At 37.6% G+C, this 12,069-nt stretch overlaps 1 protein-coding gene across 2 annotated transcripts in view; it reads right to left on the bottom strand.

The window, feature by feature from the left end:
- Positions 1-12,069, bottom strand: part of TCF12 (transcription factor 12) — a 349,621-nt gene that overhangs the window by 79,651 nt on the left and 257,901 nt on the right. For both annotated transcript variants that reach the window (XM_012658059.1, XM_012658058.1), the window contains exon 7: positions 3,530-3,665. In XM_012658059.1, the coding sequence (XP_012513513.1) occupies positions 3,530-3,665 (136 nt within the window). The remainder of the gene's footprint in view (positions 1-3,529; positions 3,666-12,069) is intronic.

Here is a 12,069-nt window from a genome sequence, read left to right as displayed (position 1 = left end):
TTTTTTATTTTTCTATTCGTGGTTGAATCCGTGGATGTGGAACCCATGGATATGGAGGACTCACTGTATTTTCCTAGGTCATAAATGATACTACACAATACAAACATACAGTTTAACTCATTTCAATTTGGGCTGGGAATTCTGTACAGTGAATATCCCTGGAGGCTGCAAAGCTAAAAAAAAAAAAAGTAACTTTCTAAGTAGCATGTGAAAAAATTTTATATAACAAAAAGGGGAAAAAGCATTCATTAGCATCTATGCCCCCACCCCAAGAGGTGGCTTGTATTTCCTTAAAATGGAAGTGTCAAAGACAAGCACTGTATCTGTATCTGTGTAAAACTTAAAGCCCAATTCCTCACAACTAATATAGCATCCCTCGAGCAAAAGCCACACTCCAGGCTGAGTGCAGTGGCTCATGCACTCAGTAATCCCAGTGCTTTGGGAGGCCAAGGCAGGAGGATTATTTGAGGCCAGGAATTCGAGATCAGCCTGGGCAGCACAGAAAGACCCTATGTCTACAAAAATAAAAAACTTAGCTGGGTAATACATGCCTATAGTCCTAGCTATTCAGGAGGCTGAGGCAGAAGGATGCCTGGAGTTTGAGGCTGCAATGAGCTATGATCACACCACCACACTTCAGCCTGGGCAACAGAGCAAGACCCTGTCTCAAGCAAAACCCAAACGAAACAAAACAAAAAAGCCATACTCTATACCAACACAGTCAATTTAACTGCCCCACCAGTTTGAAGTCACTCACTCAATTTTGAAGTCATTTCTAGGAGATGATATTGCTACTTAGTTTAGGCCAGTTTTTCCCTGCCTTACGAATGGAAATTTTTCTTTTGTATCTCATCATTACCTATCACTATAACATGCTATATTAATACAAAATGCCTTAATTAGGCTCATGAACCTGGGATTCACAGTTTACTTTTGAGAGGCTGCAAAATGTAACAGTTAAGAGAGTAAGCTGGTTGGATTCAAATTTCAGCTCCATCATGCAGCAGTTGGGTGAGCTAGGGTAAACTACTTAACCTCTCTGAGTTTTGGTTACCTCATCCACAGAAAGGGGATAACACCTCCTTTTGTGTATTTCATACACTGTGATAATACAGGAAAGCAACTTAGGCCAGTACCAAACAGAGCATGACACTTAACAAACTTCAGCCATTATTATTAGGTTTATATTAAAATGTGAGGCAAAATGATCATAGATTGGACAATTAGGTACTATTCTGCACAATGTTGATTTCCTAAAGCACCTAAATAGTTTGAGAAGATGAGGCTGGTGTAGATAATCTCTGAAGTCCTTTTAAAATCTGAGATTTTATCAATAACTGCAATGCCAAGAAAGATTGGGTAAGACTAAGAAAGAACAATGAAGAATGTAATAATAATCCACTGGTATTCACATAGGAGATGGGTCGGCCTCCCTAGGCACCAAGAGAACCACCATATCCCTACTCAGCCTTGGCTAAGTGACTTAGCTTCTCTGGATCTTGGTTCCTCATTTGTAACATGTGGTTAAAATTACAAGGTCGTAATCATAATTGTAATTTGTAAAGAGGTAGTGTGTACAGCACCATTCCTAGCATGGAGGAGGCAACAACAGTATTTAACATCAAAATGAAAATGAAAAAGATACACATTTTAACTTACAGCAAACTTGAATTTTAGTCAGGTTTTTTATGAAATCTATCCCCCTCTTTTCTAATTATTGCAATAAGTTCCCCCTGAACTTTTAGTAATAGTATTTTGGTATGTATTACTGCTTTTTGCCACAGTATTTACTCACATAGCATACTAATGTATTTTTCTAGCATGACACTGACACATATAGACTCACATGAATGTTCCTACCCTAACTCATTAGATAGGAAACGAGTGGAGATGAAGAAATGCATTTACAATTTCTCATTTCTTTAATAAAAAAAAGTGTACTGTCTAAATCATCTGGGCTGACTTTAACAGTACACATACTAACTCATCCATAATACTGAGAAGTGGACACATCTAATCAGAGTTTTCTATGCTGAATGTGATGATCCATCATCATGCCCTTTTATACCTTCGAGCATACCCTAGTCTTCGAGACTAGGAATGTTTCACCAATATATAGGTTTAACAGAAGGTAGATACACAAATTGGAAGCAGTCAACAAATATCTGTGCAATGAATAACTGTGACATACATTCTTTTGGTGGACTATATTTATTTTAGAAGCTGGCCTACCTTTAATGTAAACATACTTTCTTTATGACTTTAATTTTCTTATATAAAGGATCTTTGGTAGGAATCACTAGATTGAATAAGGCATCAGAGAACACCTGAGGCTTACTATAAATACGAACACAAAACAGACTGGCCTGGTTAGTAAGACATAAAAGAAGGAACCTAAAAAAAGAAAAATGGGGCTTGAATGCTTAATATGTAATAGGGTTTCTTTTCAGGTGATGTTTTGGAACTAGATAGGGGGGATAGCTGTACAACACTGTGAATGCAGTATATGCCACTTAATTGTATACCTTAATATAGTTAATTTTACCTCAGTTTAAAAAAAAAACTGTGGAGTAGAAGCAATTAATATGCAAACACTGAACTCAGAGTCAGAAAATCTTAAATTTTATCCTGGGTAAACCACCTACTAATTATATGAGTGTGTCCTCTTTTGAGCCTTTTTTTTTTTTGAGATAGGTTCTTGCTCCGCTGCCTAAGCTAGAGTACATTGGCATCATCATAGCTCACTGCAACCTTAAACTTCTGGGCTAAAGAGATCTTCCTGTCTCAGCCTCGGAGTAGCTGGGACTATAGGTGCAAGCCACCATGCCTGGCTAATTTTAAAGAATTTTTTGGAGAGACTGGGTCTCACTGTTCCCCTGCTGGTCTCGAACTCCTGGCCTCAAGGGATCCTTTGGTTTCAGCCCCCCACAGTGGTAGAATTATAGGCATGAGCCATCATATGTCCAGCAGAGCCTTAGCTGTTATGTTAAAATCTAGGATTATATCCACTGCCTAGCAGGGTTGCTGTATTAATGAGATGAGAATATATATAAAATCGCTTTGTAAGCTGTTAAGTATTACAACGACTTTAGTCAAAAATAGGTGTTAATATTAGAACATGAAATTTTAATTATAAGAAAAGCTCAGTTTAAAAACTTATAGTTTAACTTGAATAATTAAGTCCTATTTTTCCCTATTTATTTCTTCATATTGAGGTCCAAACAAGACTATTAAATTGGTTGTCTGAAACTTGCTAAAATTATACCTTAAACAGCCATTCAAAATTACTTGTGGCCAACCCTTTAATAAAAAACTTATGATGGATTTGTAAAAGTAAATATTTTGATTTCATTTATTAAATATCTAATAGACATATTATTTTTATGCATATAAGCCCTGACATCAACATGATACCCAAGAATCCAAATTTCTTCTAATTAATAGCATGGCCAGAAGTACAGACTAAGGGAGGAAAAAAAAAAAGAAAGAAATATTTGTAGGATGGGATTTGTTCAATGATAACACTCACCAAGTGCTGCAGAGTCATGGAGTGGTCTTCTCCTGGAACTTGTGGTAGAGAATGAATAGTATGGTGTCCCAGGTTTTCCTGAAGAAGACAGCTGTGCTGGGCTCCCAAGCCCTAGATCTTGTCTCAGGAGACTAGACTATAAAATAAGGCCAAGGAAACAAATTATCTTCCTGTTGATCCTGACCCAAACCTGAAAATTTCATCATTTCTGATTTATAGTATCTTCAGCAATGCCTTGAACTTAAGAAGCACTTAGGCCAGGCGTGGTGGCTTATACCTGTCATTCTAGCACTTTGAGAGGCCAAGATGGGAGGACATCTTGAGGCCAGGAGTTCAAGACCAGCCTGGGCAACACAAGCAAGACCCCATTTCTACAAAAAATTTAAAAATTAGCCAGGCATGGTGGTGCGCACCTATAGTCCCAGCTACTTGGGAGGCTGAGGCAGGAGGATGTCTTGAGCCCAGGAGTTCAAGCCTATAGTGAGTTATGATGATGGCACTACACTTCAGCCTTGGGGACAGAGCAAACCATCTGTCTCTTTAAAAAAAAAAAAAGCACTTAAATAAGTACTTTTTGAATTCAATTAGACCATTGGTTTCAGCCTGTATTTTCTCTTTCTTCCCACTGTCATGTTGCCTCCTTTCTAGTAATTATGTAGATCCATACAATCTCAGTGTTGAAAGACACTTTAGTGACTATGTGGTTCCACCCTTTAGTAACCAACAATATTTCTGAAAAATGATCACCAGCCTTTGCTCTAATGCTTTCATGACCACACAAGGTGGTAGACTCTGTTCTTTTCCCTTCCCCCTCTTTTGATAGCTTTCATTGTTTGACAAGTACCAATATTTTCAAGACTAGCCATTCCTGTTTCTTCACTTGTGTCTCATGACATGGGTTTGAGTGTCTTCCTCACCTGCAGTCCCAAGCCACGGCCTGTTAGGAACCTGGCTGCACATCACCACCTGAGCTCTGCTCCCCTCTACCCTCTGTCCGTGGAAAAACTGTCTTCCATGAAATTTAGGAACCTGGCCGCACAGCAGGAGGTGAACAGTGGGTGAGCGCTTCATCTGTACTTACAGCCGCTGTTCCCCATCGCTAGCTTCACCACATAAGCGCCACCTCCCCTGCCCCTCCCATGGAAAAATTATCTTCCATGAAATTGGTCCCTAGTGCCAAAAAGGATGGGGACTGCTGCTTCTCACCATCCCTGACACTGTCTTCTGGATTTATTTTCAGTTTGTCAAAGTCTTTTGTAAAATAGAATGGAGGAGGACAATGCCCCAGACGTGGCCTGAATAGTGTGGAGTAGTTTTCAACCCTATATTTAAACAACCCATTTGTGTTAGCTCATATTGAGAGGTTAAGAATGATAACCCTCTGTGGCTCTTCATTTTGTTGCATGTGCTGCTATTAAGTCATGTCCTTCCAATGTTGTACTTGTTCAGTTTGTGCTTTTTGGTCTCACATACAAAACTTCACATTTACCTCTAATAAAATTCATCTTGCTATATTTGGTCTGTAATAGTCATCCATTCCTATCTTTCAGATTCTGAGTCTGTCAATCAATGTATTTGCTAGCCTTTCTAACATCTAGGCATCAAAACTGTGGTTAAAAAAACCCATCAGGATGACAAGGCTGAGGAGAGAGCCCTGAGGTATGCTGGTATGCAATAGTGACATAATGAGACTTTGTCAAATGCGTTATTGAAATCCAGAGATTCAGAAGCACTAACCCAATAATCCTATCATAAAATAAATGAGGTTAGTTTGGCAGAATTTGGCTCCAAAATTTCTGGTAGCTGAGATGAAATGAGATCATACAGACTTGAAAGATAGGAGAGGGAAAGAAGACCTCGAACAGAAAGGGTGTTGAATATACTCGAGAGGATACTTTCAAGTGAAAAGAGCTGTGTCTCCTCTAATACACTTACTAATCTCCCACCATATATTTAATACCCCTTCCTGCCACCACCAGACTCTTGGTGGCTGTCATTTCAGCCACTGAGTATCCTAAAGGTACTGAGAAAGAAACCTCAGCTCTGGTCAGAAAGAATCAGCAGAACTCTGGAATAGCAGTCACAGTAGTCCAGTCTCTGCCTCCATTCTAATAGTTAAGAAAAGATCTCATCTAAATGACTGTTGTTTTTTTTTTAATGTTTCTGCTTTAAAAAAAATTTAGGGAAAACTGATATAACATAAAACTAACCATTTAAAAGTGTTCAATCAGTGGCATTTAGTGCATTCATAATGTTGCTTGACAATCATCATCATCCAGCTCCAAAATATTTTCATCACCCCAAAAGGAAACTCCATACTCACTAAACAGTTACTCCCCATTCCACCCTCCCCGTGCCCCTGGCAACTACCAATCTGCTTTTTGTGTCTATGGATTTGCCTATTCTGGATATTTAACATATATGAAATTGTATTATACAACACGTGGCCTGTGTGTCTGGCTTCTTTCACTTAACATAATGTTTCTGAAGTTTATCTGTACTGTAGCATGTATCAGTACTTCATTCCTTTTTAGAGCTGAATAATATTCTATTGTATGGCTATACCACAATCTTTTAATCCATTCATCCACTGATGGCCATTTTTGTTGTTTCTAGCTTTGAACTACTGTGAATAGCGCTGCTATGAACATTCACATGTAAGTATTTGAGCACTGGTTTTCAATTCTTTTGGATATATAACTAGCAGTGCAATTGCTGGGTCACATGTAATTCTATGTTTAACTTTTTGAAGAACTGCTTAAGTGTTTTTCCATAGCAGCTGCACAATTTTACATTCTTTCCAGCAACATATGAAGGTTCCAAATTCTCCGCATCCTTGCCATCACCTGTTAATTTCTGTTTGTTTGCTTTTTAAATTATGGCCATCCTTGTGGAGTAAAGTGGTATCTTACTGTAGTTTTGATTTTCATTGCCTTAATGATTAGTGATATTGAACATCTTTCCATGGGCTTGATGGATATCTAAATATCTTCTTTGGAAAAACGTCTATTCACGTTCTTTGCCCATTTTCTAATCGAGTTTTCTTTTTGTTGTTGTATTGAAAGAGTTCTTTATATGTTCTGGATACTAGACCCTTATCAGATAATATGGGTTGCAAATATTTTCTATTATTCTGTAGATTGTCTCTTTACTGTCTTGATGATGTCCTTTGATGCACAGTTTCAATTTGGATGAAGTTTAACTTATTTTTTCTTTTGTTGCTGATTCCTTTGATGTTATATCTAACAATCCATTGCAAACCTACGGTGATGAAGATATAGCCCTGCATTTTCTCCTGAGAGTTTTATAGTTTTCATTCTTCTATGGTATGAGGAAGGGGCACAACTTCATTCTTTTGCATGTGGACATCCAGTTGTCCCAGTACTATTTGTTGACAAGAATACTATTTCTCTATTCAGTGGTCTTTGCATCCTTGTTGAAAATCAATTGGCTATAGATGTTTGGATTTATTTCTGAACTCAGTTCTATCCCATTGGTCTCTGTCTGTCTGTCTTCTGCTGGTACCACATTGTTTTGATTACTATAACTTTGCAGTAAGTTTTTAAATTGGAAAGGGTGAATACTCCAAATTGGTTCTTCTTTTTCAACATTGTTTTGACTATGTGAGACTTTCTTGAAATTCTATGTAAATTCGAGGATCAGCTTTTCCATTTCTGCAAAAAGAGGACATTGGAATTTTGATAGAAATTGTACTAAATCTGTAGATTGCTTTGGGGAGTATTGCCATCTTAACAATTATTAAATCTTCCAAAACACCAAATGTGTTTCCATTTATTTAGGTCTCCTTTGATTTCTTTTGACAATGCTTCATAGTTTCCAGTATATAAGTCTCATACCTTGTGTTTAAACTTATTCCTAGGTATTTTATTCTTTTAAATAGTAATAGTAAATGGAGCTGTTTTCTTAATTTTATTTTTGGTTTTACTAGTGTATGGAAATACAACTAATTTTTATGCGTTGATCTTACATCCTGCAACTTTACTAAATTCATTTATTAGCTCTAATAGTTTTACTGTGAATTTCTTAGGATTTTCTACACGTAAGATCAGATCATCTGTGAATATTGATAGTTTTACTTCTTTTACAATTTGAACACCTTTTATTTGTCTTGCCTAACTGCCTGTTTATTTTTATTTTTTAAATTTTTCTTAGAGATGAGGTCTCAGTCTATCACCTAGGCTGGAGTGCAGTGGCACAATCATAGCTCACTGTAGCCTCAAACTCCTGAGCTCAAGGAGTTCACCCAACTAAGCCTCCCAAGTTACTGGGAATATAGGCATGAGCCATGACACCTGGCTCAAATTGCCCTGTTTGGAACTCCAGTACAATATTGAATATAAATGGTTAAAGACCTTGTCTTGTTTCTGATCTTAGAGGGAAGCTTTCATGCTATTATTATCAAATATGATATTACCTGTGGGCATTTCACAATGACCTTTTATCAAACTGAGAAAGTTCCCTCCTATTCTGAGCCTGTTAAATGTTAACATCATGAAAAGGTGTTGAATTTTGTCAGATTATTTTTCATCATCAATTGAAATGATCATGTGGTATTTTCCCCTTCATTCTATTAATGTGGTAGATTACACTGATTAATTTTCATGTTGAACTATCCTTGCATTCCTGGGATAAAACTCACCTGGTCATGAAGTATAATCCTTTTAATATGCTCCTGGACTCGGTATGCTAGTATTTCATAAAGGATTTTTACATCGATATTCAAAAAGGATATTCATCAGTAGTTTCCCTTGTCCTGTAGTATGTATGGCTGGCTTTTGTATCAGGATAATGCTGGCTTCACAGAATGAGTTAGGAAGTGTTAGAGAAGGACTGACATTATATCTTCTTTAAATGATTGGTAGAATTCACTAGTGAAGCCATTTAGTCCTGGATTTTTCTATATTGGGGGGATTTTTATTACTATTAGGTCATTAAACATGAAATGTTTGATTTCCAATCAAAAGCTTATTATATCTCAAACAAGAAGCAGTACAATTAGTCAAAGTATGTTCCTAAACTATCGACATAGTGTTGCCACCTTAACGGTAGCTTGTTTACATCAGCAGCAAAGAAGACTGGAGAGTGAGTGGCGATGAAATTGCAGCTTGTTGAGAACTGAATATTTTTCCTTGCAAGAAGTGGTCCAAAGCCTGGAAGAAGTGGTAGTTGGTACAAGGGCTGGTGAATATGGTGGATGACAGAAAGTTTCCAAGTCCAGCTGCTATAGTTTGAGCAAGCACTGCTTGTGTGACATGTGGTCAAGCGTTGTCTTGCAAGAGGATTGGACTGTTTCTATTGACTGATCCCAGCTGCTTAATCTCAAGCATCCTCATCATTTTGTCCAGTTGGCTGTAGTAGACTTCCGCTGTAATCTACTGACCAGGTTTCATGAAGCTGTAGTGGATAATACCAGTACTGGACTACCAAACAAACACCATTAGCTCTTTTTTTTTTTGAGACAGAGTCTGGCTCTGTTGCCCTGGCTAGAGTGTGCTGTGGCCTCAGCCTAGCTCACAGCAACCTCAAACTCCTGGGCTCAAGTGATCCTCCTGCCCCAGCCTCCCGAGTAGCTGGGACTACAGGCATGCGCCACCATGCCCAGCTAATTTTTTCTCTCTCTCTCTATATATATTTAGTTGTCCAGATAATTTCTTTCTATTTTTAGTAGAGATGGGGTCTCGGTCTTGCTCAGGCTGGTCTCAAACTCCTGACCTTGAGCAATCCACCCGCCTCGGTCTCCCAGAGTGCTCGGATTATAGGTGTGAGCCACCGCGCCCTGCCACCATTAGCTGTTTTTGATGAATATTCGGTTTGGGACTGTGTTTCAGCACTTCATATTTATCCAATCATTGTGCCGAATGCTTGTGATGGCCAAAAAGAATCCATTTTTCATCACACGTAACAATAAGGTGTACAAATGGTTCACCTTTATGTTGTGACAGCAAAGAAAGTCAAGCTTCCAGACAATTTCTCTTCTGATGATTGTTTAATTCATGTGGTACCCATTCATCCAGCTTCTTTACCTTGCCCATTTATTTCAAATGGTCCAATATTGTTGGAATAGTAACCTCAAAGCTTGCTGCTAATTCATGCATAGGTTGAGATGGGATGCGCTTCCACTACAGCATTTGGTTCATCATTATCCACCTTGGTCTCAGGTTGCTCACAGGATTCATTTTCAAGATTAAAATCACCAGAATGGAACTTCTCAAATCATCAATGTACTGTATGTTCATTAGCCACATCCTTCCCAAGCACTTCACTGATATTTCGAGCTGTCTGTGCTGCATTGGTTCCACAATGGAATTCACATTTGAAAATAACACGAACTTTTGACTTACTCAGGGTTTCACAAAAATTGCTCTAAAAAAAAATTTGATAATCACAAGCCAAAAGGTGCATTTGAAAGACTGAGAATGTACCTTCACAATAAAAATAAAACAAGAAGTGCCAATGTGAAACGTCAGAGATATCAACTGTCAAACTTACTACTTAAGGAAATTGGACATTTCATGCTTAATAACCTAATAATTTGACTCTGCTCTTTCTTTCTTAGTCTAGCTAAAAGTTTGCCAATTTTGTTGATCTTTTTAAAGAACCAACTTTTGATTTTGTTAATTCTTTCCACTATTTCTTCTATTCTCTATTTTAGTTTCCCTTTTCTTTTCTTTTCTTTTTTTTTTTTTTGAGACAGAGCCTTGCTCTCTTGTGCTGGCCAGAGTGCAATGGTGTCATCATAGCTCACTGCAACCACAAACTCTTGGGCTCAAGTAACCCTCTTGCCTTCACAGTAGCTGGGACTACGTGTGCATGCCACCACAACCGTCTAATTTTTCTATTTTTGGTAGACAGAGGGGTCTTGTTCTTGCTTAGGCTGGTCTTGGACTCTGGACCTCAAGCGACCCTCTTGCCTCAGCCTCCCAGAATGCTAGGATTAGATGTGAACCACTGCACCTGGCCTATTCTCTATTTTCTTTATTTCTGTCCTAATTTTTATTATTTCCTTTCTTCTGCTTTCAGTTTAGTTCTTCTTTTCTAGTTTCATAAAGTGTAAAGTTAGATTACTGATGTGAGAGCTTGTTCCTTTTAAAATGCAGACATTTATAAATATAAATTTCCCTTTGATCATGGCTTTTGCTGCATCTCGTAAGTTTTGCTATGTTGTTTTTCATTTTCATTTTATGTTTCAGTTTCTTTAAAGCTTATTCAACAATGCTAGAACACAAATGACGCAATCAATGTACTACACCAGCCAAAGTCATTCACTGTATCTTTCAGAAATACTCATAATTAAGAATGTCATTTTTTCAGATTCCTCGAAAGGTAAATTATTCTATGGAAAATGTTGATATATTCCCTTATAAAGGAGAAAAGTGGGGAGAAGATGATTTCAATCACCAGAAAATATGAGGTGTACATGAAAAGACTATATAATACCAATGTAATTATTGAGCATTAATTCCAACAAATTCCAACAGATACAATGTTCAGCAGATTGGGAGAGAAAGGTGTCACTATGAGACATAAAGGAGAAACAGTCCCCCTTAAAATAATCATCTCTGGAAGAAATGATAAAAGGGAGAAAAATGACCAATGTAAACAACACATGTATATGTACTTTCTATTTATAAAACAGACCGTGAACTATGGATCTTTAGATGATGTTAAATGTCTAAGAGTGGTGTGACTATGAACCCTTAAGTCTTCCATAGATGTTATAGTGAAATTTCCATTGTCATGTCTATTTTGCATTTCTTTCTTTCTTTCATTTTGCCCATGCTAAGGACATTCAACATTTCTCAAATAGCAAGGTCAGAATATGACTCATAGCATGCAAGATGGAACATATCATTACCACATGCTTGATGGCAGGGGTCATGTACCTAGAAGTTTTCCTTTTAAACATCATTGGTCTTTCAATAGGATGTTCCTTGCTTTCTGCCAAACTGATTTTCATTGATACCAGTTTGTTCTGAGGCACCTGCTATTTTTTTTTTATTACTTTATCTGTATTTTCTCATGTGGAAGGCACGTGAGAGGCTGGTCACTGTGCACACATAAACAAACGCATGAGAGCAGAAGCGTATTTGTATGTCTCTTAACAGCATCCCTCACGACATTCTCTGGCACACAAATTCTTATGGGCATATACAGGACAACGACCAATAAGACAGCGGTCGGCAAACCACAGCCCATAGGTCAGAGTGGGCCTGTTTTTAAAAATACTTTTCTTGAAACACAGTCTCACCCATTCACTTATGTATTGGCTATAGCTGTTTTCATGCAACAACATAAGAGTTCAGTGTTGCAAGAGAAAATATATGGTCTGCAAAACCTAAAATATTCACTATCTGGCCCTTTTTATAAAGTATTTTTTTTGACCCTAATCTAATGCTTTGAAGGAGGGACAAAGGATTGAGTTTGGAGGCTCGTGAAGAGAAGTCTGTCTGCTTAAGTAATAAGGTAAAAATAGATAAACTTTCAGATGAGTAAAATTTTTTTTTTTTTTTTTTTTTTTT

The sequence above is a fragment of the Propithecus coquereli genome, unplaced genomic scaffold (assembly GCF_000956105.1).
Source record: "Propithecus coquereli isolate 6110/MARCELLA unplaced genomic scaffold, Pcoq_1.0 Scaffold57, whole genome shotgun sequence".
Taxonomy (NCBI): domain Eukaryota; kingdom Metazoa; phylum Chordata; class Mammalia; order Primates; family Indriidae; genus Propithecus; species Propithecus coquereli.
Note: the sequence above shows the minus strand (reverse complement) of the source record. Positions and strands in the feature narration are given on the sequence as shown.